Here is a 27,898-nt window from a genome sequence, read left to right on the forward strand (position 1 = left end):
TGTACACAAAGTATTAAAAGATGTAAACCTCATAAAGTGTCTCTGTTGCTTCCTCCTCTGTAACAGCTGTCAATGTTTCTTCATTATTTTCCTGTAGTAAAGAAATAGACAACATTGCTGTTCTACTGTAAACTCATATAATCTGTGGAGTATTACTCACAACTGCATGTTGGTCTGGCTCAACAGGAGGCTGCACCAGATGCAGTACACCACCACCATCAACTGATAGAATATGAGGTTTATACAGGTCACTTATAACTTACAAGGGACCAAATGGCAATTAACAAACATACCAATCACCTTACACTTCATTGTCATTATGCTCTCAAAGACAACCAAGCCTGAGGGAAGGCAAAATCAGTAGGAAAATAACTTCACTACAAAATAATCCATTATGGTAAAGAGTTTATCAAATGAATGAGTAGCACTGCAAAGGTGACTGTGAAGAAAGGATGTATGCACATCATGTATTATTTTGAATTTACCCCTTATGTAGGCACTTGTGTCTTGCGGGGTTATTGACTCAGAGGATGTCCCCGCAGAGATGCCTTCGGCCACAGGGCGCCCACTGTTTTGGCTGAGGGCAACTGCTCAGCCTCTGTGAGTGGTGGTGGTGGAGGACCCCCACCTGTTTTTCGGGCCTCCGCTTTTTTTCTGTTGGCTATAACGGGTCACATTTGAGCATACAGAGTAAGCAAATATGTACTTGTAATGTGCTCAGATAATTTCAATAAGTGCTTACAGAAAGAAAATTAATGTAGCCTCTAACTGCAATTGATTTACATGGGACAAACAGACCAAGCACTATGGCTCATAATACAATTACACCTTACCTGTTTGGACTATATTTTTATATTTCATTTTTACTTGCTGCCAGGAACGTTTGGGGCCTGTTGGGTTGCACCTGCGCTCACATCACGTCACAAAATAAAATGTATAAAATAACAAATAAAATAACATATGATAAAATAACGTGTTAAATGGGTGGAAATCCCTCGATCAATGTTTAAATTAACACTCACGCATTGACTCTGTCGGCTATGTTTTGCCATGCATGCTCCCTTTCTTTTGCAGCTGTGGCTGTGTTACTTTTTTCCGCGGAATTTGCATGTTATCGGCATATGCTGCCATCAGAATTTCGGCCTCAAGCGCTGTGAAATACATTGACCGCGCCTTCTTTCCCTCCGTCTCCATGGTGACTCGCTTAATCTGTGCTCCGCTTATCAGGGCTTTATGTATCCTCGTCCGCGCGCTTCACTTGGGGTTAAAGCAACTCCGCGTTGACTGAACTAATTGTTATCAGCCTTTCTGAAACCGAATATTCCGAGTTGGACAGTTCGGGGTTACTCAACCCTGCGTATCGTTTTTCACTCTGAGTTTTCTAAACCGGCTTCCTGAAACAGGGCCCTGTTCTTTTGTAAACTTCATCTGTTTGTATGTTGTATACTCATTGTGTTTCAATAAAGTTCGATTTAAAAAAGGTACGTTCTAAACGAAGCTTCAGACGTCACTGATCACGTGACTCTGGCCAAACGAATCAAGCCTCGACACGGTGCTTCTGAAGCAGCGCGTCGATCTTTCTGACACACGCACCGGAGCGTCAGCTTCAAGCGGACCATCACTACGTCTCACATCTAAAGGTGTCAAGGTAACTTTGAACTGAGTTCAGTCAATCTGGAGTTTTTCCAAGTTTTCTGTTGCTCTCTGTGAGAGAAGAGCGTTAAAGGCGGGGCTCTCCAGAGTCCAGCAAAACAGGAAACCACAGCTGGGTGTGTGTAAGTGTGCAAACCAATAGAATGCATCGTGGTGGGGGGGGCATCACGGGCAAGAAAAAAATGAAATAATCGGTCGTACCCATGCTTCCCCGACGTCATGCCAGCGCATATTGGGAAATTCGTAGGCACCGATCGGTTTTCTATCAGCCATTTGCTGGGAGTAAGGGCGCCCTCCGTTTGCGAGGTGCGCCTGCTGCTGGCGGCACAGGGAGGAGAGGGCGGGGCGGCGGGGAGTCTCTGGCTGGCTGGAGCGGCATCTAATAACCAACTCGCAAAACAAAATAAAAACAACAAACAGATATTATGATACAGACTTATAATCTGCACCCATGTTTTTTCTAAATTCTATAAAGTGAGCGCGAGAGCCCTCGGTGCGCCTGCGCGCTGCTGAAGTCAAAGTAAACTTTATTGTCATCTCCGCTACAGACAGTCCAGCATATAGAGAGACGAGACGACGAGGCTGCAGTTACAGCGGTGCAAGTAAACAAACAATAAATATAAGAAGAGTAAGAAAATAAATCTACACTTTAGGACTCGAGGTAAAGGATCAATAACAATTTAAATTTATAATTTACAGTTTGATGATTTAAAGTCTCACACAACCCGTCAAAAGGGGCGGGGCCGGCTGCTTCCAAGTAGAGCACATTTCATTTATAATGATGTAAATCCAAGCCCATCATGGATTCACGATCTGAATCCTGGGTTGTGTGAAATCCCAGAAATCAACCTTAGACAAAGTGAATCTGTGAACTAAGGTGTAGGTCTGTTAGGCAGGGCCGTGCAGAGAGGTTTAAAGGGGCGGGTGCTCAAAGTTAAAAAGGGGCACATTGAACCAGGCTGAATAACAACAACACACTTTCATCAAGAGTCTAATATGGGCAACAAGGCAAAGCAAACGTAGCCGATGCTTTACCTGATGGGTACAATGTTGCTGTTGAGGGGTTGCTGTGGATAGTGCTGGAGGGCAGGCAGGGCTGGACTGGGACAAAAAATCGGCCCGGGCATTTTGACTGGAGACCGGCCCACCAAAAATGTGACGTCATTCATGGATAAAACCGCAAAGGATTCTGGGAACTTTTGGCAAGCGGTACTAGCGCATACAGGCTTTCAATTGAACTCAGTTACATAGCGATAAAAAGAAACACAAAAAATGGCAAGAAGCTGCTGTATTATTAACTGCAATAGCCGGTGTTGTGCCAAAAAGTGATTGTCTGCCAAAAACTGATTTCCGGTATTTGCAAAGAAACTGATTGCTCGTATTTAAATTGCTATAAATAACTTGTTGGGCTATAATATGTGAAACATATGTCAAATGCATCCCTCATGGATGACATAAAGTCATACTGAGCTACAAACAACATTAGTGTAACAAGGTGGAAGCCGCAATCAGTCTTTGGCAGTGACTTTTATATAACCTTTATTTATGCCGTAAAAAAAATCTAATTAACATTAAAAATGTATTTTGTAAGAAGTAGTTGGACAGCAGAAATGGCTCAAATATTACAATTATTTTTCCACTACTAATTAATTACCGTTGAGCTCAAAGGTTATATTAATACACGGTTAACGAATGTGTATTTATGACGACGATTTGTGAGACGAACAAAGGTAAACTTACCTTTGTTCGTACGATGGTCTTTCGGTGCATTTCAAGGTCCTGTACCCATCCGTCGGTAAACTGTACCTGGGCTTGTTGCAGTGACCTGAAGTTACTAAACTTCATGAGTGTATGCACTCACTCCAAGAACCGTATAATTATAAATCTGAGCGTGGTGAAAGTTGGGCAGCACGCTAACGTCTTTTGTCCCTCTGTGTGCTCGTAAGGGTCTGACCCTTTCACTCCTTTGATTTTTCCTCGTATCTTTTCTTTGTCTTTTCGTCGAGTCTGTCTTTGTACGGACCGGCATTGTTCTCCGTCGTTTTGTACATACCTTTTTTGTGCGGCAAAGAAAAAACAAGAAGGTATTGGAACCAGAGAATGAACGTTTTGTGGTGCTGCAATTGCAAATGCTTGTATTTGATGCGGTACTTGGATTGTTTTGCCAGGAGTTCCCGGCATGCAATGCGCAAAGTCACGTGGTCTGTCAATCGCTATAGGAAAAACCATAAAGCCTTTGCATGAAAACAACTGCTTTGATGTACACTGCCTTGTTGGTATATATGTATCAATCTAATAAAGTTAAACCTACACCATTCTCCCTATTCGGGATTTTAAACAGTACATAGCGGAAACAAAAAGACTGCTTGGTAGAGTTAACCTCCTGAACTATCTACAACACATGGTAGAAACCTGAAATTAAGACCAAGAACACTAGAGGTGAGACATGATCATTAATTAATATTAAAATTAATAAATGACAGATTTAGAGATATTTTCATAAAGTATTTATTTACCAAAACAATAGAAAACAGCATGGTAGCACAATATATTTTGTTAACACAGCAACCTTTAAATATGAAAGGAGACAGAGAAAGAAAGGTGAGAAAGAAGAATAAGAATAACACTTAATTGAGTTTTTGATGGCATTTTACACACAGTACTAATACAGTATCTAGAAAATATGGGAAAATACTGGCATCATATACAGTACTTACTTCTGAAGAAATTATATGGGACCCTGAAAAACAGGACACAAGTGAAAGGACAAAGAACTGTGAATGGCAATTGATGGACTTGCTCAGATGATCACAGTACTGGCATCTTTATTCCAGAAAGGAATTAGAGAAATCATATACACTAGTACTTACGTTGATGAACTTAAAAAGTTGAATGGTCTCGAACCTCTTAAACAAACAATGTATGATCAGACCCTGACAAACAGGACAGAAAGGAATAAAGATTAGATGAATATTAAAATCTATAAAGGACAGATTATGATTGAATTGTATCACCAAAGACTATTCACTCATCAATAAAAGGTCACCTACAACACTTCCACAGCAGCAACACTGAACATATCTTAAGACATGGAAACCTTTATGAAGTGAAAGGACAGACAGTGAAGGTTGAGAAAGAATTGTACTTAATAGATTTTTACAGACGATGACAGTACTGGTATGCTTACTCTAGAAAAATGGTTGAATCATATTCCATATAGTACTTACTTAAAATGAACACACTTCAGTCCTCCTAAAATGACTGACAGCATCTGAAATGAAACAATGACAGATTAAGACTGTAAGAATATATGTTTATAAATGCCTAATACTCCAATCTCATATTTATTCTATCTATTAAGATGGACAAATTCTAAGCATTTACCAATCACTTGACTTGTTTGAAGTGAAGGTAGATACTAAATGTATTCATTTAGGCAATAACAATAAAGCTGAATTTAATATTAACAATAGATAATTAGGAATGTTTTGCTCATTTTTATTTCACCTCACCAGGTTACAAAAGGAGCTTTCTCAGCAGGTCACTCTTCTCAGCTACCCTGTCAATGACCATGTCAGAGTCCAATGACATGAGAATGTCCTTTTCAGTGGCCATCAGCATAAACATCTCCAGCTTGTTTGCAGACAGGCTGCTTCGGAGTCTGCTTTTAATGAACTTGAGTGTAGAGAATGTTCTTTCACAGGCAAAATGAGTGAGGGAGAGGGTCAGCAGGTACTTGTATGCCAGCCCAAGGAGACGATAGGCATCAGACAGCATATTGAACCGCCTGAGTATTTGATAGCAGCACAGTGGGCAATTTTTGCAAGAACCACAGCTTTCGGTCACAATTTCACTTTCTTCGTCCCATTCTTCAGATCTGTCCTTTGCTGTTCTGGTCGTGTACTCATCTACATGTGATGTCTTAAGCCTTTCCCACTGTTCAGCAAAACGTTTCAGTTCTGACTGAAGGTTATTAACTGTAGCCCTGCTGTCAAATTTAAGTAGACAGGCTCTGAGGTTCTGAAATGCATTACTTGGAAGAGAAACTGTTCTGACCTGGCTAAACTTCCTGGGGTCCAACCATGCCAAATCGGCAAGAAGAGGGCCATGTATGACAAATCGTCTGTGGATTGCTTCAATAACTGTGTCCAGGATGATGTTGTGCACTTTCACCTCATATGATTTCTCAGCATTGATTTGCAACTCATCTTCAGGCATCTCTCCGGCCATGCCTTTTCTCCTTTTGGCTCTCTTTTTAGGTAGTTCAGCCTCCACTTCCATGTCTGTGTTGTTCTCCCTCTCCTCTAGTTTTTGATTTGTCTGTTTCACAAATGTGTCTGCAGCTGTCTTCACAGTTGGAAAGTCCCTGGCAATACTTTTGAGGCCATCTTGTGTGGCAGTCACCATATGATGGGCAGAGAGAATGTCCATCCCCTTTGACTGGAGGTACTTTGACAGAGGAGTTGTTGCTCAAACACTCTAAGAAATATCTGTGCTGTTAACACAGTTTCATGCTTCAAGAGACACTCTTTAAAGCCTCGTGCTTTGGCACAAACAGCTGGCTTTTCTTTTCCCCTCTTTTCAATGGCTTCCATCGTCAGCACTACATCAACGAAGAGGCCATCATCTGGTTTTCCAAAATGTCCAAAGATTTTCTGGAGGGCATCATGCTTGGCCCACCACCGTGTCTCACCTGGACTGAGGCGTCTGTGTCTTGTGTTTTCGGTTTGTTTCTCCCACAGATTAACCCTGTGATAGGACTCCTTGATGAACACAGCTATGTCATTAAGTAAATTAAAGAGTGATCCACTTTCAATGACACTTTGTGTTGTGTCAGCAATCACAAGATTAAGTATGTGTGCATAGCACCACACATGCACATGAGTTGGAGACTGGGCAGTCATAAGTGCTGAAAAGCCTTTGTACTGGCCCTGCATATTTGAAGCACCATCTGTTGCATTCCCAATGCACATGGCCTTGTCTAGATTCAGATGCTCTAAAACTCCGGAAAGCAAGTTTACAAAGTACTGCCCCGTGGATGCTTCGCACCTCACTATGGAGACAAGCCTCTCCTGCACAGACTCAGTAACATACCTGATGATTACTGAACACTGATCATAACCTGTGATGTCTTGGGTTGTGTCTAGCTGAACAGAAAACATCCCAGCTTTCTGGACATCACTGGCGATGCTCTCTTGAAGGAGATGGCCAAGTGCATCAATCACTGAGTTGACAGTTGTTTTGGAGAGTAGGGTGATGAGAGATCCTCTACCTCTTGATCCACTGGTCTGATGCAACTTCTTGCTTTTTTCAATGCAGTCATTCAAATGTTCTCCAAGGCACATATCATACTTGCCTAATAACACAATTAGTTCCAGAAAGTTACCATGATCGATGGTGTTATCACCTAAAATGTATGCAGCCTCATTCTCCACATGCCTATAGCTGAGTCCCCTCTTCCCAAGTACTTTGATCACATCCACTATACGCTCTAAAACTTGCCGTCTCTTTTTCACTTGTGCTCTGTGAGCTGACAACTGACTGCCAGCAAACAAGCTCCTGATGTTGCCTTTTGAGCACCTTAAGAAAAAAGCTTCAGCACAGGTCTGGTGTGTATTGCTCTTTTCATGCTCCTCTGTGCGCAGATGTATATGTCGCCAGTCACTCATGCCTGTTATAAATGTGCTGGTGTCAGTCCGCCTTGCAAATGCCAGACACACAAAGCAGAACAATAAATGGCGTTCTTTGCAATAAGTAAGCCACTTCCTGTTGGTGCCATCTTTACAGCTGAACACCCTCATCACAACTGCACTGCTACTGTTCTGCTGTGGGTGGTAATCTAAGAAGGCCTGTAATATGGCAGGTTCAGGGCGAGCAAAGTAATCGATGCCCTGGCTCTCACTCTCTTGCTCTTCCATCTCTCTCTCTTGCTCCATCTCTCTCTCTTGCTCTTCCATCTCTCTCTCTCCTGCTCTTCCATCTCTCTCTCCTGCTTTTCCATCTCTCTCTCTTGCTCTTCCATCTCTCTCTCTCTTGCTCTTCCATCTCTCTCTCTCCTGCTCTTCCATCTCTCTCTCTCCTGCTCTTCCATCTCTCTCTCTCTCTTGCTCTTCCATCTCTCTCTCTCTTGCTCTTCCATCTCTCTCTCCTGTTTTTCCATCTCTCTCTCTTGCTCTTCCATCTCTCTCTCTCTTGCTCTTCCATCTCTCTCTCTTGCTCTTCCATCTCTCTCTCTTGCTCTTCCATCTCTCTCTCTCCTGCTCTTCCATCTCTCTCTCTCTTGCTCTTCCATCTCTCTCTCTCCTGCTCTTCCATCTCTCTCTCTCTTGCTCTTCCATCTCTCTCTCTCTTGCTCTTCCATCTCTCTCTCTCCTGCTCTTCCATCTCTCTCTCTTGCTCTTCCATCTCTCTCTCTCTTGCTCTTCCATCTCTCTCTCTTGCTCTTCCATCTCTCTCTCTTGCTCTTCCATCTCTCTCTCTCCTGCTCTTCCATCTCTCTCTCTTGCTCTTCCATCTCTCTCTCTCTTGCTCTTCCATCTCTCTCTCTCTTGCTCCATCTCTCTCTCTTGCTCCATCTCTCTCTCTTGAGCTTCCATCTCTCTCTCTTGCTCTTCCATCTCTCTCTCTTGCTCTTCCATCTCTCTCTCTCCTGCTCTTCCATCTCTCTCTCTCTTGCTCTTCCATCTCTCTCTCTCCTGCTCTTCCATCTCTCTCTCTCCTGCTCTTCCATCTCTCTCTCTTGCTCTTCCATCTCTCTCTCTCTTGCTCTTCCATCTCTCTCTCTCTTGCTCCATCTCTCTCTCTTGCTCTTCCATCTCTCTCTCTCTTGCTCTTCCATCTATCTCTCTCTTGCTCTTCCATCTCTCTCTCTTGCCCTTCCATCTCTCTCTCTTGCTCTTCCATCTCTCTCTCTCCTGCTCTTCCATCTCTCTCTCTTGCCCTTCCATCTCTCTCTCTTGCTCTTCCATCTCTCTCTCTCTTGCTCTTCCATCTCTCTCTCTCTTGCTCCATCTCTCTCTCTTGCTCCATCTCTCTCTCTTGCTCTTCCATCTCTCTCTCTTGCTCTTCCATCTCTCTCTCTTGCTCTTCCATCTCTCTCTCTCCTGCTCTTCCATCTCTCTCTTGCCCTTCCATCTCTCTCTCCTGCTCTTCCATCTCTCTCTCCTGCTCTTCCATCTCTCTCTCTCCTGCTCTTCCATCTCTCTCTCTTGCCCTTCCATCTCTCTCTCTTGCTCTTCCATCTCTCTCTCTTGCTCTTCCATCTCTCTCTCTCTCTTGCTCTTCCATCTCTCTCTCTCTCTTGCTCTTCCATCTCTCTCTCTTGCTCTTCCATCTCTCTCTCTTGCTCTTCCATCTCTCTCTCTTGCTCTTCCATCTCTCTCTGCTGCTCTTCCATCTCTCTCTGCTGCTCTTCTGTCTCCTCTGTCACAGACTTCTCCACTTTTGATGATAAATCAGCTGGTGCAACATGGATTGGCACAATTTGTTAAGACTTTGAGAAGTTTGAGAAACTAACCTTAAGCATAAAATAAAATTTACTATCAGTAACTTCATAGCACCCGCCCAGCAGTATATAAACTCTGTCATGCTAGTTACGCTGTACGAGTTATTCTAAGCGACTGTATAAAGTCACCACAACGAAAACAAACTACAACTAAAATTAGTTTATATCTGACACAGATAGACAGCAGGTCATAACTTCTTACCTGAAGTTCAGTTCCTCTGCCACTATGACCGGCGGCCGCCTCGGGTCTCTCCTCCTCCTGCCTCCCTTTTCCTTCATCCACCTGCTGGCCTCCACCACTTGCTGATCTTGCTAAATCTATGGAAGCTATGCCATAGCTACCACCAAACAATTCAGTAATTTTCACACATTTGGCAGCGTCTGCCTGAAGGGCTTGTTTCTTTTTGGCCCTAATTTTTTCGGCACCTCCTTTCCTTTTTTTGTTCTCCATTTTCTTTAGTTCATCTATAAGATTGCTAAACATGGGGGAGGGTGCATCCGACCTCCTCGGCTGTAATTGGTCCAGCCCAGAGTCGATCATGACCAATTGGCCAATCCAACACCTTTCATTGTTTATACCCTTCCCAAAAAAAACCCAAAACAAAACAAAAAAAAACGGTCGGCCCATAAAAACAAAAAATCGCCAGCGGCCCACCGGGCAAGTGCCCGGTATGCCCGATGGCCAGTCCAGCTATGAGGGCAGGGCTGTGTTGGTCTGAGACTGTAGACATTAAAAAGTCCACAGGAGAGATGGTAGCTGATTAAACAAGTGTCATGAGATAATAACAAAATGCAAAGATTGGTGACAGCACTTGGAACCATAAGGCAACAAAAAACTGTGAGAAATAATTTAGGCTCTGCCTGTGAATCACTCTTTGCTTCTCTTCTTCCTTCCATCCCATCATTTCATATATCACTCTGCACTTGCTGTCTATGTGAGAACAAGGCACAACTTGCTATTGCAATAAACTATAATCTAATTATCCACACCTAACAACTCCTGCACTTAATCTATAATAAAATGATGACAGAAAAATGTTATAGCCCTGCCTTTAGTAGCCTCACACAGCTCCTGCTGTTTCCTCCTCATGTCCTTACCAGCCATGTCTGCACAATGTTATATCATGAGTAATATTTTTTTTAAAAATCCATCTAAATAAAACACACACATGCACGCACACACAGTGACACTTTAGACCTTCTTCAGAATACTGTATATACTATGGGCATCATGGTGCTGATCCAGAATCCTTACATTATTATTTATTACGAGAGCTACAATAATAAAGCAAAGAGGAGGGGGAAGTAATAAATATGAAATAATGTATTTATGATGATTCCATTTGTTTCACTATCCACTCTGTGCAGGGCAAAGCTTATTACATGTTTAAACTGTAGAGATACAATCATTTTACTGCTGTAACATCCAAATTTTGTCTCATTTAAAATATAAATCTAATATAATCTGCTTCTTAATGTATGTTCTTTAAAATACAGCTTGTGTGTTTAATATATTATAATTATAATAATGCATAATTATGGGGACATGCATATTAGATCGTTTTTAGTGAAATATAATCCCTCCAGAAAGGCAGGAAAAGCCCGGAAACTTACTTTAAAACTAAATATGTTCCCTAAAACGGTGACAGAGCTACAGACCCATGACAGCCTTACACAGGTAGCCAGCAGCTGTGACCAGCACTACCTGTGCAGTTAATAAAAGCACAGGTAATGTTTGTCGCGCTGTTGCACACACAGCACGCTCGTTTGTTTCAGTTCGTCAGTAGCAACAAGACAACTTACCAACGTGGACGTAATAAGCTAATACTCCTGGGTGCTACACACTACAGTGTGCGCTGTACACCTACTTACTGGTTTTGTCGCATCAGTCTGTGTCTCTGAGTTAACTTGTGTTTCTCCTACAGCTCCGGACCGCAACAAATGCGCGTGCTCTTTGTGAGCTCGTTCCCGGCTCGTAACCAGCGCGTTCTGCCGTCAAGGGCGATCATTGGTTAAATGTGATCATGTGACTGATGCAAGCCAGATCCTTTTATTTAGCAAAACTGTGATTAATAGTTAAATATTATTGTTGAGGGGCACAGACAGGACTCCGCACGCACACACACACACACACACACACACACACATTTAAAAAAAATAATAATAATTAAAAAAAAAAAAGTTGCCTCAACAGAAGGGCACCTTGGGCACCATCAGGAAAGGGGCGGGTGCTCAAGCCCCTCTAGCCCCCCCCCCCCCCCCCCCCCCCCTCTGTACGTTCCTGCTGTTAGGTTAATTGTGCTGATCCTCGGGTTGGGGGATTTGTGTTTGTACTGGAGCGCAAAATTCAAACCAATGGAAGATGGACAACAAAAGTTCAAAGCCATCAGGTGCTCAGGTTAGAAAAAAGAGAAAAGATGCAGGTAAGCAGACGTGTGATTGGATAATGGCAGGTCATCCTGAACCAATCAGACTAAACTCCAAACAATACATTATGTTACAGATTTTAATATTAATTAGTCATTGTTACTTGTTGATTTGTCCTTTTCTCATTGTGTGACGAATTATGACGACTGTTTGGTAGCTGTTATTGTCTCTCTCTCTCTCTTCATGTGTGTTTCTCTGGTGAAACAATAGTTTTGTGTTAATGTTAGGGCTGCACGATTTTGCATAAAATGAGAATCACGATTTTTTGGCTTAGAATTGAGATCATGATTCTCTCATAACAACAAATAAACATAAAAACAACAAATGTCTCACGTTTTGTTGTTGCAGCAAAATGTTGTCCTGCTTGAAATTCCGTCTCCACCGTTGCTCGACGCTGCGTATACAGAGCAGGTAGTGCAACAATAGAAAAATAGTTGCGGGACGGCACTGTGTAGCGTTTGTCTAGGGTGTTGATCGTTTTCCTAAATCCCTCGTTTTGCACAGTGTTGATGGAGCCATATTGTAGGAGCCATATTGTCAATCCTCAAGGGTTGACGTACGCACGATGTAGTTATAAAACAGGGTTTATTCTGGTCTTGGCAACCCGTGAGAACTGCTCACGGACAAAACAATAAAACAAAAACATCACATCAAAATGCGCTCTTGTACGTAGTGTCAATCAATCAAAAAAAATCCTTAATTACAGAAAATAAACCATTTAAAATACACAAACCTCGTGAGCTGACATCCAGGAGGTGCTAAATAGAGCTTTATGGCCTTATTGCCTTATCTTCCATCTTCTTCGTCAATTATTTTCACTCTTTAAACAATATTTTCTCCATGTGTGGAGCTAACTGTGAGTTGCAGCATGCAGACACCATGTGTGCTAGCAAAAGAAAAGTGGCTGGGTGGAGACCCAAACAGCAAAGCTGTACCCTACACAGTTCACCACCAGAGGGTGCAAAGGAACAAAATCCAGACATACAGCTTAACAAATATCAAATGCAACAAACATCAAATGCAAAAGACCGTTACACTCCCACCAATCACTTGTGATTAAAAAGAATAAAGTATTGCCTATGAACTAATGAACGGCTTTTGAATGAACTATCGTGAATTATCCTTTAAGCAGAGTGCGGTGGAGAATCGTCTTCCGCTTCCATCAGAATGACTGTCTTCTGAATGGGTCTTTCCAGGTGCACAGGTTTGGAGTTACGTTTTCCTGCTCTATCCAGGGTTGGATCACTCAGCAGCAATTTCACCTTCCTCACTTTTCCATCCTTTCCAGGATACACTTCAATGATCCTTGCCAACTTCCACTGGTTGCGTGGAGTTATCTCATCCTTCAGGAGGACAACATCATTGATCTTAGCATTTCTGTGCTCTTTGGTCCACTTCTGTCTTCCTTGAAGATTTAACAAATACTCCTTTTTCCACCTTGTCCAGAAAGTGTTGGCAAGTAGTTGAACACGACGCCACCTCTTACGGAGATAAAGATCTTCTTTCACAAACCTTCCTGGAGGTGGAGAGATGATTGTGGACTTCATGGTTAGTATGTGATTCGGTGTTAAAGGTTCTGGGTTTGATGGATCACATAGTTGGTCAGTAGTCAATGGTCTGCTATTAATCACTGCCATGACTTCATACAGGAATGTCCTCAGAGAGGAGCTGTCGAGTTGTTTGGCTGATTGTTCCAGAATGGACATGAGAACACTTCTTATGGTGCGAATTTGTCTTTCCCAGACACAACCCATATGACTAGATGCTGGGGTGTACATGAGAAACTCACAGTCCAGTTTCCCTAGCTTGGCTTGATCCATTTCCTTAAATGCTCCAATAAACTCATTTCTAGTGCCGACAAAATTCGTGCCTTGATCACATCTTATCTGACGAACTGTACCTCTGATGGCCATGAATGCACGTAATGAGTTGATGAGGGAATCTGTAGAGAGATCGTCAAGCATTTCAAGATGCACTGCTCTGGAGCACATGCAAGTGATTAGCAAGCCATAACGCTTTAGCTCCTTGCGGCCTTCTTTGACATAAAAAGGACCAAAGCAGTCCATCCCACAGTAGGTGAATGGCGGTGTGGTCTCCATCCGATCCTCTGGGAGGTCTGCCATCTTCTGCTGCTCTGTGCGCCTTCTGAACCTTCTGCATTTTACACATTTATAGATGTAAGATGACACGATCTTGCTGCATCCAAGAATCCAGAATCCGTTAGCTCGAAGTTTGAGCAAAGGCTGTTTCTTGAACCATCTTTATGATTGTTTTTTTTTTTTTTTTTTTTTTTTTTTTTCTTTTGGCCTGTCCCGTTTGGCTCTTTTGCCCTCAGAATTGTTGTCTAAAGGCAAAGAAAGATGCCCAACGGATTTACTTTACCAAACTGACCATCCCAGCCTTGCCGTAATGGTCCATTTGATTCACCTTTTATTGTTTATTTTATTTTCACTTACTGAATACGGGACAGACTTGACTGGGGGAAAGAAGGGGAGAAAGAAAGAGGGAAAGAGAAACAGCTGAGAAGAGGGACGGGGGAGAAGGGCAAAAGACAAAAACCAACAGAACGGGCAGAGAAAAAAAAATGCATATATCAATCACCTGGATCACCTGCTGAGAAAGAAAAAAGAAAGCAAGCAGAAGAGAACAAGAGTAATAGAATAAACAACATCACAATGATATATGGGAATATGACAGTAAATACTAAATGTTAAACATTATTGTGCAGCACATAAGATCAACAGAACACAGTGTGCTTTGAGGTAGGAGCCAAAAAGGGTGTAGTTTGTGGGTGTGATCACCCGTGTGTACACCTGTGAGCATGGACGCGCTTGTTTTTTGTTTTTTTAAAAGGTTCCTTCATGTAATAATCTGCTAGAGGGTGTGGGGGGGCCACAGCCCCGTCCTCCAGGGCTTGAAGCAGGTGTGGAGGAGATCAAAACTCCAGACATCCAGAGGCCCCCAGAACACAAGAGACCAAGGAAGACCAACAGAGGGGCAGCTGCGCCACTGTCCCGGAAAGAGCTGAGGAGAGTCCCAGATGAGGGCTCACTCAGCAGCCGCGGAGCAGAAGCCAGGGGGAGTTGCAGTGACGCGCCCGTGAGCTCCGCCGGCAGCCAGCTGCGCCTGAGTGACCGAGCCCCAGGCCGAGAGGCCGGGGGCACCCCACCTCCGAAGTGGCCCGAGCGAGCCCCAGGCTCCAGGCCCCGATAAGCGGCCGCCAAGGAGTGAGCCGGTGTGTACCTGGACGCCCATCCCCGGACACAAAGAACCACCAACGCACCGATGTCTGAGGGGGTCCGCCACTGGCAGGGGAAGTGGTGGTAGGGGGAGATAGGCCTCCAAACCATCTTTATGATTGTTAACTCTGCTTCCTTTCTCTCTTGTTACACTACTGATGTCGTGTGATCTACTCTTGTGATCCTTTGCTTCTTTCACATAGCGCTTGAGTCTAGCAACTGCCTTAATCATCCTCGACCAGTCGGAAAACTTGTGTAAGCGATCTAACAGTGACCTTTGTTCCTCCCCTTGTATCTTGTGGACTTGAACCTTCTTAACCTCCGGGTCACTGGTTGATAACTCTCCCACCTTAATTTCCCCACTGGGTATGATCTTCTGCCAAAGGAGGTCTGGGCCTTTGAACCAGTTTGATGCTACAAGTTGTTCTGCTGTGAGACCTCTTGAGGCGTGGTCTGCCGGATTATCTTCGGAAGTTACATACCTCCATTGGGTTGAATCTGTGCTTTGTTTGATGCGTTCCACTCGGTTTGCAACAAACACATGAAATCTTCTGGCTTCATTGCTGACATATCCGAGTACCACCTTCGAGTCAGTCCAATACCTTTCTTCTGAAATTTCCATTTCCAATTCCTTTTTCAGCATGTCACCAGTGCGCACAGCAACAACGGCCGCCGACAACTCAAGCCGAGGTATAGTTGTGACTTTGGTTGGTGGAACTCTTGATCTTCCCATCACCAATGAGCAGTGGACTTCACCAGTTGTGCTTACTGCTCTGAGGTAAGTGCACATTCCATATCCAGATGCACTTGCATCAGAAAAATGATGAAGTTCGTAGTGCTGTGCCTTGAAGGTCGAAGGAATGTAGCATCTGTGAACCTTTACGTCTGCAAGGTTTCCCAGGTCACGCAACCAATACTCCCACTGAGGTCGAAGTCTGTCAGGTAAGTTATCATCCTGGCTGAGTTTATCTCGACACATTTGTTGCAAAATCTGCTTTCCCAGCAGAATGAAAGGTGACACAAACCCAAGTGGATCGAACACAGAGGCGACTGTGGCCAATACTCCTCTTCTGGTGAGTGGTTTGTCCTTAACAACTACTCTGAACTGAAATTGATCTGATGCCACACACCATTGTACGCCAAGTGCTCTTTCCATGTGTACTTCACCGAGTGCCATATCTAGCTCTTTGGGAGCTGCAGCGCATTCTTCTTTCGGAAGCGAAGCTAGAACTTTGGTGCTGTTTGAGATGAACTTGTGCAACCGAAGTTTGCCCATGCTGCAGAGTTTGCGTGCTTCATTAACCAGCTGTATTGCCTGATCTTCAGTGTCAACACTTGCTAGTCCGTCATCAACATAGAAGTTGGTTTTGATGAACTTGATGGTTTCTTCATTAAAACTTCCTTCCCCTTCAGCTGCAAGATGCTTGAGGCCATAGTTGGCACAACCTGGAGAAGATGCTGCTCCAAATAGGTGTACCTTCATCCTGTAGACAGTGAATGGAGTTTCATGGTCACCGTTCTCCCACCACAAGAACCGTAGGTAATCTTGGTCACAAGCATGCACATGGAATTGGTGGAACATGCGTTCGATGTCACACATGAAAGCCACTGGGCCTCTTCGGAAGCGACACAAGACTCCGAGCAAGGTGTTTGTTAGCTCTGGACCAGTGAGGAGATGGTCATTTAAGGAAGCGCCTTGGAACTTGGCAGAGGCATCAAAGACGACACGAATCTTTCCGGGTTTTTGTGGATGATACACACCATGATGTGGGATGTACCAAACTGGTGTCTTGTCAATGTCTTGCTCTGTGACCTTTTCAGCATCTCCATGGGCTAAGATGTCATTCATGAATTTCTTATAGTCCATGTAGTACTGCTTGTTACTCTTGAGCCTTTTTTCTAAACATTTGAGGTGATGAATAGCACATACCTTGTTGTTTGGCAGGTTCGGCCTTTCACTCTTAAATGGGAGTGGCATTTCAAAATGACCATCCTCCTTGTGCCTAATGCCGGCCTTCATCTTTGTTAAAAATTTGAGATCTTCTTGAGAGACCTTTGTGTCTTCTGGTGCTTTCTCAACAAAGTCAGACTTCAACATCTTTAGGACCTCTGTGGGAGAGATCATTTCCTTTATTTGAGTTCTGTAGACATAGTGAACCTTGTTGGTGAGATTTAAAGAGGGATTAATGTCAGGCACCACTTCCTTCACAATGACTTGGTGACTTATTCTGAAGGCGTCTCCATAATCGAGACATGGATTGCCATAACCCACAATACTCCATCCCAGATCAGTTCTTTGCACAAACGGCTGATTTTCCTTTCCAGACACAACCTCACAAGGAACAAGTGCTTGGGGGCAGTTGTACCCAATCAGCAGACCAACATCACAGCTTTGTAGTGGAGCGATCTCACTTGCAATGCAGTCAAGATGAGACCATGCCTTAGCTGTTGCAGGCGATGGAATGTGATCTCGGTTTGCGGGAATAAAGTCTCTGGCATACGTCACTGGTAGGGAAATGGTCTTATTTGAGTAGAACCCTCTGACTTGTAGACCTGAGAACTTGCGACAGGACACAACTGTGTTTCTTGAAGACATAGTAGTGAGCTTTAGCTGAGTCGATTCACCTTTGATATGCAGAGCTTGTGCCGTTTCTTCAAGAATAAAGGTCGTATCGCTCTGTGTATCAAGGAGCGCGTACACAAGAATTTCATGCGCTGGCTCACCTTTGGTTGACACCCATACTGGAATAATGGAAGATGTGTGAGTGTCGTCAACATTCTGTGTGACTCTGTTAGAAGTCGCTTCACTTGTTGTTGGTGTGACACTGTTGTCTTGTGAGACATCTGCGTCCGTTTGTCTTGTCCTGTCACTGTTCTTGTGTGGATTTCTCCTTGTTCTGTCTTCCTTCGTGCGATTGTCATGAAGACATGTTGGATGTCTTTTATTACATGTGTCACAGGTTTCTCTCCCTTCGCAATCCTTGGAGCGATGACCAGAGTTCAGACAGCCAAAACATAACTTCTTGTCTTGAACAAACTTTAGTCTCTCAACAATGCTCTCATTTATGAACCTTCTACACTTAAGTAGGCTGTGACTCGACCTTTCACAGTACACACAACTAGCACTAACAGTCCTTTCATTTGAGTTAGTTGCTAGCACCTTTGCTCCATTGCCTCTGTTCCTTGTTGTTTTTGCCCCTTCAGTTTCACTTGGCTTCAGAGCAAAGAGAGATGTTATGGGATTACAGGCAATTTTGGCTTCCCGTGAGATGAAATCTACGAATTGGCTGAAGCTTGGAAAGGTGTGAGTCTCTTCTTGCACTTCTGTAACCTTTCTGTTCCACCTTGAAGTAAGCCAATCTGGAAGTTTTGCGAGCATTTTTTGGTTTTCATTGCAGTCATTGAGCACTTCAAGCCCCTTCATTTGCGACATGGCTGTCTTACAGCAGCAAAGGAAGTCAGCAAATGCTTGAAGTTCCATACTGCCTTTAGAGCTTATCTTAGGCCATGCGTCAAGTTTGTCTCTGAAGGCCTTTGCTACGAGGAAGGGATTTCCATACCTCTCTATGAGAACTGTCCATGCTGCATAGTATGCAGACTCTGTGCTAAGCGGGAAGTAGCCTTCTATTGCCTTCCTTGCAGGTCCACTTACATATTTCCTCAGATAATAAGTCTTCTCTTCAGTTGGTATATTTTTCCTGTCAATCAGAGTCTGAAAGGAAATTTTCCAATCATTATATCTGATAGGGTCGCCACTGAATATTGTTGGCTCTGGTACCGGAAGACGACTTGGATTAAGAGACACTGCAAATGCTTTGACCAGATCTTCTGTGTTCACCTCTTGGTGCGGTGTCACATTTCGTGGCGAGGAACACCGTTTCATATGCTGGTCATTGTTTTCAGACTTGACTTCATTTTTATCAGATCTGTGGTGAAGTAGGTTGTATATTTCTTCATCTGAACATTCACTTTGTTCATACACTCGCTGTCGAGCCTTTGCTGCATTCAGCTTTTTTACAGTCTCAAGTCGCTCTACTTCTCTGCGCTTAGCTTCTAGAGCCTTTTGTCTTTGTGCTATTTCTGCTTCTTGCCTTTCAATTTCCTTCATATGGATTTCTTGTTCAAGCAGAACTTGGAGAGCAGCCTCATTTGCTGCAACTTCAGCAGCTGCATCTTGTCTTTTAGCCGAGAGCCAGCTGGAGTGTCTAGAGGAAACCCTCGAATGAGAAGAGCGCTTAGTGTGGTGTGACTTAACACTCATCCTGTCTGAGGCTTCTAACTTAGGCATAGACTCAGTCTCCTTCCATTTTTCATCCCTTTGACTTTTCACATCTGAGGCTACGTATTTAGATGAAGACTCAGTGTCCTTCCAAAGTTCTTCATCTCTTTGAACCTCCGCATTACTTGGGCTTGGACACTTTCTTACAGATTCGATAATTGTCTTTGTTATGGCTTCACACGTATCCATCCTTCGTCTTGTGTCACTATCTGGAGATTCAATACGTCTCAAGTCATCATAGGCTGCATTCACATCCTTAGAAGCACTCAAAACCTTGGAAACATGTTCTTGTAGCAGATCCTTTGAGCATTGACCATCTATAGCTCCTTTGGCATTCTTAATGACAACCTTCCACTTCTCATAGCGCACACTGAAACGATGTGCAGCCTTCTTTATGTGCTCACCGTACAGTTCTTTGCCCTTTTCCGTCAATGTACGGACTCGTTGGCTCTGTCGTGCTCTTTGTGAGGTAGTAGAAACATCATCAGCTGTGCCTTCAACTGCTTGTAGTTGCTCATCTGCAGAAAGTTGTTCCACATCACCCTTTTCACTGACTTCTGGATTAGCCTCAAACTCTGCCATTGTTGGAGGGGTTTGTGTTTTTTGTGTATCTTACTTAGCCTTAATGTAAAGGTGCAGCAGCTTAAATTTGATTTGTTAGTTGAGGAGCAAATGAATATTAATCTTCATTTACTGTTACAACTTTAAAGCACAGTAATTACTATTACTCCTTAAACATCACTTAACATGTATACTTAACTCACATTACATCTCTTCTCCAAGCCAGTAATACTGTTTCTTACAGCAACTGCTGAAGCCCACCATATGCACGATGCACAGGTTACTCATCACAACATTAACTTAACACTGTATGAATATCAGTCACTTGAACAGCAGAAATGTAAACAATGAGAAGGAAAGAAAAAAGAAGAAATATTTCAGTCCTTTGTTTATTTATAAAAGGAAACTTATCTTAATTAATTTTACAGTCCTTTTCCTTTTTATTTCTCTTTCTTGTGGTTAATTATATTGAGTCCTTTAACTGAGGCAACACTTATTTTCGGGGCACCTGAATTTCCTGCGGGGCTGCGTCCTTCATCTACCCGTGCAGAGCGGAGTTCTCACTGTAGCACCCTCAAGGATTGACGTACGCACGATGTAGTTATAAAACAGGGTTTATTCTGGTCTTGGCAACCCGTGAGAACTGCTCACGGACAAAACAATAAAACAAAAACATCACATCAAAATGCGCTCTTGTACATAGTGTCAATCAATCAAAAAAATCCTTAATTACAGAAAATAAACCATTTAAAATACACAAACCTCGTGAGCTGACATCCAGGAAGTGCTAAATAGAGCTTTATGGCCTTATTGCCTTATCTTCCATCTTCTTCGTCAATTATTTTCACTCTTTAAACAATATTTTCTCCATGTGTGGAGCTAACTGTGAGTTGCAGCATGCAGACACCATGTGCGCTAGCAAAAGAAAAGTTGCTGGGTGGAGACCCAAACAGCAAAGCTGTACCCTGCACAGTTCACCACCAGAGGGCGCAAAGGAACAAAATCCAGACATACAGCTTAACAAATATCAAATGCAACAAACATCAAATGCAAAAGACCGTTACACATATCTTTGGTCAGGTGATAAGTGATAGCCTCCGTGATGTCTTTGTGCCTGCGGGAGTTTGACGTGTATAGGGAAGCGCTGTATAAGGTTCCCGTTATTGATGTTTGGGTGGTTGACCCGGACGGATTTTCTCCTGTCACTTTCTCGTCATCCCTGACGTGCTCTCCGTTGTTTTTTCCCTGCTAATTTTAGCATCACACGGCACAGCTTCTGTATCACGTGGTATAAGGCTCCGCCCTTGTCATTTGTTGAGTAGGAAGAGTGAGCGCTTGTTTTCATGCAGAGTACGTCCCGGATCAAAATGTGAAGTTTTACAAATCACCACTTCTTTAGTTAATATCATTTCAGTCTCAGACAATCTCGTTTCTTTTACAGAGGTTGAATGCACCTTCTGCGGATGGCGGTACCACACAGTGTGCGTGGACTTCCCCTGCACAGAAGGCAACTACAAATGCTGTGAATGCTAAATAAACAGAAACAAATGATCCCTGTTGTCTTTGCTTGATGATTGGTTTGAGTCTTGACAATCCACATTGCTGGCGTTGCATCTTTCAATGCCAGCAATGGCAGGTATCAGTGCTCAAACCTTTTGTGTTTGTTTCCAACAAGTTGCCCACCTCGGGAAACAAAAATGTGTTCTTTTACTTGTCAGATGAACATATGAGACACTTTGACTCTTCAGTGCAGTGTGGAGCCTAACAAAGATCTGTTTTGTGTCCCAGCTGATCAGCAGGAGGAGGAGAGTCTGACGGAGCAGCAGAGGAACATTTTCAGCTACTTGGACTCAGCTCAGCCACTACAGAGGAAACAATGAGCTCAACACAGAAGGTGACAGACAGAGCAGGACCATATGACCAAAGATATTTATCACCATATACATTTGAACATTTGCCATAACGATGTATCTGATGATAGAATTGACACCAGACAAAATACTTTACAGCTGTACAACTTTATTAAAAACCCATCAATGTATTTTCACTGAAACAAGCAGCTGTTGTTTATGTGCATTAAAGTTATATAAAAATGTAACAGTGCAAATGCAAATTCCTCGCTGACAGTTTAACCAAAAGGCGTTTCCAGTGGAAACTGGCCGACACATCCTGAGCATAACCATGTATAATATCCACTAAACTTCAGAAGAGGTTATACAGTCGTGGCCAAAAGGTTTGAGAATTGCATAAATATTGGAACCTGGAGAAGTTGCTGCTTAAGTTTTTATAATAGCATTTTGCCTGCACTCCAGAATGTTATGAGGAGTGATCAGATGAACTGCATCGTCCTTCTTTGCCATGAAAACGAACTTAATCCCCAAAAAGCCTTACCACTGCATTTCATTGCTGTCATCAAAGGACCTGCTGAGACCATTTCAGTGATCGTCTTCTTAACTCAGGTGAGAATGTTGGCGAGCACGAGGCTGGAGATCATCATGGCTGTATCCCGATTCAGGTTCTGCAGCTTTAAAGTCCTCAAGGGCCGCGTACTCAAAGACCGCTAAGGCCGAAGTGCGAGGCTCGTAGGCTCGTGAAATGGGACGTCTAGCCTCCGTCGCGCTGCCCAGGTTGCCTAGCAACCATGATACTAACAGCTGGAAACGTTTCATACAGCTTTGTTTGACAGAAATGAAGGAGAACATATTTAGTTCATTTGTTTCTACATGAGCTCTGTGTGATTTGATGAGTATCTGAGGCTGAGACCACAGGACTGTGAAACATGATTGTTGGGCTTCATTTCTGTGCTGAACAGTCGTTTAAGATTAGCTGTAAATAACAATTAGCTGATGTTGTTCATGAGACTAAAGTCATCTCACTGTGGTGATGTAAATATAATATGGCCAATATTATAGTTATTATATTAATCACTTCACTCACAGACAACTATCTGTGACAGTGTGTATACAGATGTATCATATATAAGAGACAAATATTGTTCATTTAATATGTTGGTACTAAATTTGGCTCAATGCTTACATATATGTGTAAAAAGCAAATGTAGGAGCTGTGATAACTGTGTCTGATAGAATGAAGAGTAGACTGATATATGAAATATTCCTTTATTGGGTGAGAAAATCAGACCATGTCATAACTGCTTTAAGTCACACAGAATAGATATCAGAGCCTTAAACAGGCTGACGTCTGCTAAATGGGTCAAACTGGGCAGAAAGTCTACAAACACATAACATCCTTATAGAATATGATGTAACACTATAGATCAACTTAGCTCAGAATATATAAAGCATATAAACAGTTACAGCAATATGATGCAACAAACACAGCAGCTACTGATCCAAAATACTCAAAGCTTCATAGAACTGAAACCAACATTTATTTTAGCTCCATCCTGCTGCTGATACAGACTTTAGGTTTCTGAACATTAAACTTGTTGCTGCCTTTCATAGTGTGTAGCTTGAAGGCCCTGAGTACTTTCTCCCACACTGGAAACACTGGGATGATCACATTATTTGAACATTACCTAATAAGACTGATTCAGCACAGACAGTTATGTTAAACTTTCCTAGCAGTCCTTCACAAACAGGGAACAGTCTGTCTAATCTCTCCATCTGTCAGCTGCTGCTGGCTCTTCCTCCTCCTCTTCCTCACACACTGCTGAGTTTGTCCTGGTGGATCATCAGGGCTGCAAAGCCTCACAGATGATGTGCAGCAGTGGCTCCCTCAGTCTGTCCTCACTCTGGACACTTGCAGTCGTCACACATGGAAATCAAATGTGTGATAAGCTGCAGGATTCAAACACAAGTGTAACTTATAAACACATGTTCATTCTTTTATTCCACAATCAGAGAGAAAGAAACAGAGAGAGAGTGCAGGACAGACAGACAGGTGACAGTCTCAGGTGTACACACTGCTACACAACAGCACCAGAGAAGCAGGATTTAGTGTTTGTGTTATTACGAGTGTAAACAAGAAGAGTTCCAGATGGTGCAGTGGACACATGTGTGACTGCTGTGATTAAAGCATCTTTCTTTCAGCTTAACGAGTGAACCGTCAGCTCGTTCAAACACACGTTAAAGTGCGTTTGGCTCGACACCACCGAACAGAGGCAGCAGTATAACACAGCTAACATTAACAGTGCAGTGAATCCTGCTTGTGCCGTGATGTTCAGGACTGCAAACCGAGCAGCATCACTGACTTTCAGCTTGTTGTGTTTGTGGATATATGACTGACTTTAATTATCCACAAAATCATCACATTCTCTGTCAGATGAAGGTCGACTATTGAACGGCGTATATTTTAAAGGCTTTAAAACCAAGTTAACGCTGAAAGTACAAACATCACTAATGTCACATAACTCTGCCGACAAGGCATAGCTATGGCTATGAAATGCTCTTTGTGTATCACTTCTTCATTATGAAAGATGTCATTAATGCACTAGTAATGTCTCATCTGGAGTATTGTTCAATCATTTGGTCAGCAGCTAATAAGACAGATCTTAACAGACTTCAGTTAGTCCAGAATAAGGCGTCCAGATTAGTGTGAAGATGTTCATACTATACTAATATTGATCAAATGCATAATAACCTTTCTTGGCTTCCTGTACAGGCTAAAATATTCTATGGCTTACTTGTAGTTCTAAAGAAAGCAATTCTGTTAAACACACCACATTTATTCTGCTCAGCTGCAGTATCCAGATGAAATACATCATCATATTACACAGTTTTCAACATACTGCAATTTAGTAAATGCTCGAGTTAAAAGTAACGTTTTGTAAAACTGTTACATTTAGAGCAACTTTTAAGTGGAATAAGTTGCCTTAAAAAATTAGAGAATTATTCAAAACTTCAATGAACACTTAAAAGCCGATTTACAGAGCTTTTAGTTGTTGTAAATATTGTAAGACATGATTTGTTTTTGAAATTTGTGTGATGTGCCTCAATGTTATTGATATTATTATTATTGATTGCTTATATTTGAACAATTGTGAAACCTCACTGTGGATGTAAGAGTGAAATTATGTGGATATCTTGAATCCACTTTATTGTGTAATATTTTATGTGAGTATTTGACGGAAGACGAGCAACATCTGTTGTGGAAGCTAACGGGGTTCCTTTAGAATAAACCAACATAGGATTTATTATCACTGAATAATTCTGTATAAATCTATACAAATTATAGAAATATGTAATAGGAAACAACAAAATAATCTAAATTATAAAATAGTGTGTGTGTGTGTGTGTGTGTGTGTGTGTGTGTGTGTGTGTGTGTGTGTGTGTGTGTGTGTGTGTGCATGATTTTAGTGTTTGAACAGTCATGAATTATCTTTAACAGCAGGTTGGATGTAATGTGTTAGAACTACCAGCAGGTGGGGATAAGAGACCTTTAAGGTGTTTGGTGCCACGCTCCACCTTCAGGTTTAAAACTAGTGTTAATGGAGTTTGAAGGTTCAGTTTGTTCCACGACTGCATTTCACTCACTGCCTCTGTTTGTATCTCTGTCACTGCAGGACCAACATGGAGCCAGAAGTCAGCGCTCTCAGGAGGCCGACAAACCTCACAGAAGAAAGGGAGAGAAAAAACACACCTGTGACGAGTGTGGGAAGGGTTTTACTGTGAGGGCTTCACTAAAACAGCATCAGGTCATCCACACTGGAGAGAGACCGTTCAGCTGTGACTTGTGTGGAAAGTCTTTTTCCTTCAAGGGTTCCCTAAAAAAACACCAACTCATCCACAGTGGAGTTAAAGTATACAGCTGTGATCAGTGTGGCAGAGCTTTTACTCACAGTAGCCACTTACAGAGGCATCTAGTTACCCACTCTGGAATTAAGGCATACAGCTGTGACATCTGTGGAAAAACTTTCAGCCAGAGAGGGTACCGAAATACACACCTACGCATTCACACCAGACATGATGTGTACTGCTGTGAACAGTGTGGCAAAGAGTTTACAACAGACGCACACTTACAACAACACATGTTTACCCACACTGAGGAGAGACCTTATCAATGTGACCTGTGTGAGAAGACTTTTAAATCTCCACATCACCTGAGACAACACCAACAGATCCACACCAGAAAGAGACTCTACAAGTGCAGCTACTGTGAGGTATGTATTTATATTGTTATCTTGTCATTTTAGCCTGACTGTTTGGAACAACTCTGCTCATTAAACTGTGTTAGCATGTTAGCAATTCTACTGCATGGAAAAGCAGCTCTGAGTGATTATTCAGATTTTCCTTTCAGTTATGATTTTAGTATTACTGTAGTATTATGGTGGTAGTATTGTAGTTATTGCAGCCCAGTAAACTGAGTGTGTTAACTGAAACAGTCAAATGTAGTTGGACGTCTGCAGAGATGTTCTTTATTTCAGGCGACGTTCAGGATACAAATGTTGAAGGACTGACTTACACTGTCTTTGTGTCTTTGTTTAGAAGCAGAGCGACACAGATGGATCCAGTTCTCAACCCTGTCATCACTGTGGTGGTGGGAAAGACTTTCATTGTGACCTCTGTGGAAAAACTTTCAGTTGGCAAGCTGCCCTTAAAACACATCAACGTAGACACACTGGAGACAAACTGAAATACTGCAAAGAATGTGGGAGAAGCTTCACCACACCAAGAGATTTAAAACAACATGAACTGATTCACAGTGGGGTTAAAAAGCACCTCTGTGATCAGTGTGGGTCATCCTTCACCACTGAAAGTCAGCTTAAATCACACAAACGAGTCCACACAGGAGAGAAACCACACAAGTGCAGACACTGTGAGAGAAGCTTCTCACAGTCAGGTAATCGTAACATTCATGAACGTGCACACATGGAAGGAAACTACAGCTGTGACCAGTGTGACAAGAGCTTCAGGAATCTCAGTTCATACTCTGCACACAAACGATCCCACGTTACTAATAAACTGTTTCACTGTTACCAATGTGCCCAAACATTCACCTCATTGTCTGCTCTGTGCAAACATCAGCGCGATCACTCAGGGCTGAAATCACTCCCATCACTGGATCACAGTGAATCTGAAGACACAGAAAGATCCTCTGGTTTCTGTGTCAGACTCAAAAAGCTTGAGATCAGGCTCCACAGAGTTCAGATAGAATCATTTAAACTTGTGTTGAACTGAACTGGTTGCTGGGCTGAACTTCTACATAATACAGATCTACATGGGATCTTCTTTTCTGTTGTTTTACTGGGTCAGTTTTGTCCTTTTTTCTCTGTCCTGGTTTTGCTCGTCTGTAAATGATTGAAACTCAGTCAAATAGTTCATTGTTCTCCAGCAAAACGTTTTGGAAACTCATGTTTAACCTTTAAAACTCTGACATGTTTTAGCACACAAGGCTTCATCGGGGAGTTCACTCATGATTGGACCATGAGAACAAAGGTTTGTAGTTCTTTCAAAGAGAGTCTTGGAGATGTTTGATGTTTCTGTTTTTCTGAAACCACCTGAAAGAAAAACTATTTTTCTTGCTTTATGTAGTGTGGAAGTTTTTAATGTTTCTTCATCTGTGATGTTCTTGAATGTGTTCACGTGAAGATGGTACAAATAAACTGTCCTTTCAGCTTTAGCTCCTAATTTATTCATTATTTATGGATGTAGCACAGCAGCCGTCTCTTGATTAATACATGGAGGGCTCGGGATCTGATGGTGTCGTCTCCCTAATTTGCCCACTCAGTAAATCTCACTCATGGCCAAGAAATTGAAATAAACCTTGTTTCCCTGCTGGATAGTGATCCACTGTAACTCTGCTCCTCCTTCCTGTTTAGGATTTCTGTGGCTGAAGTAAAATTCCCTCCATCCATCACTTATCCCAGCTAACCCAAAGTGAAATAAAGTTTTGCTCGTCTTAAAAAAGCATTACAATAATGGGCATTACCAATGCAAACTGAATGATACAGAAGATGAAAGAAGAGACTTTGATCAGTTAATAAAGCTCATGATCTGGATTCATTGTGGCTGCTACACAGATACTTCTGGGTCACTTCTCTCAGTTAGGAACCTTCCTCACCAAACTGACTGTTGGACCACACCCCTGGTTTCATGAGAAATTGTTTCAGCCATGATTTCTCTTCCTGTATTTCAGAGTAAAGACTGAAGTGACAAATGGAAGCATGTTTAAAAAACACAATGTGAGAGAGACGTTGAGGTCCTTAGAAGTTACCCTGGGTTTTTCTGTCACCCTGCTAGATGTTACACACCTTGTTATTGGACTGATTTCTAC

The 27,898-nt window shown here is 42.6% G+C and overlaps 2 protein-coding genes across 3 annotated transcripts in view; one reads left to right on the top strand and one right to left on the bottom strand.

Moving 5' to 3' along the window:
- LOC308397880 (uncharacterized protein) overlaps positions 1 to 27,898 on the bottom strand; it is a 350,136-nt gene that overhangs the window by 295,757 nt on the left and 26,481 nt on the right. The window lies entirely within an intron of this gene.
- Positions 1,512 to 27,244, top strand: LOC308398302 (uncharacterized protein). 2 transcript variants are annotated; one of them, XM_080884856.1, is made up of 4 exons: positions 1,512 to 1,648; positions 21,452 to 21,557; positions 25,188 to 25,784; positions 26,110 to 27,244. In XM_080884856.1, exons 2-4 carry the CDS (start codon positions 21,540 to 21,542, stop codon positions 26,800 to 26,802), a joined length of 1,308 nt encoding a protein of 435 aa, XP_080740982.1. In that variant the 5' UTR covers positions 1,512 to 1,648; positions 21,452 to 21,539; the 3' UTR covers positions 26,803 to 27,244. The 2 variants fall into 2 exon arrangements, with proteins under 2 accessions (XP_080740982.1, XP_080740981.1); XM_080884855.1 differs by lacking the exon at positions 1,512 to 1,648 and adding an exon at positions 21,084 to 21,170.

Source organism: Rhamphochromis sp. 'chilingali', assembly GCF_963969265.1.
Source record: "Rhamphochromis sp. 'chilingali' genome assembly, chromosome: 1".
NCBI lineage: Eukaryota > Metazoa > Chordata > Actinopteri > Cichliformes > Cichlidae > Rhamphochromis > Rhamphochromis sp. 'chilingali'.

Coding starts and splice junctions, on each gene's coding strand:
- LOC308398302 (XM_080884856.1), top strand. Junction 25,785..26,109: donor ACAAGTGCAGCTACTGTGAG/GTATGTATTTAT, acceptor GTCTTTGTTTAG/AAGCAGAGCGACACAGATGG.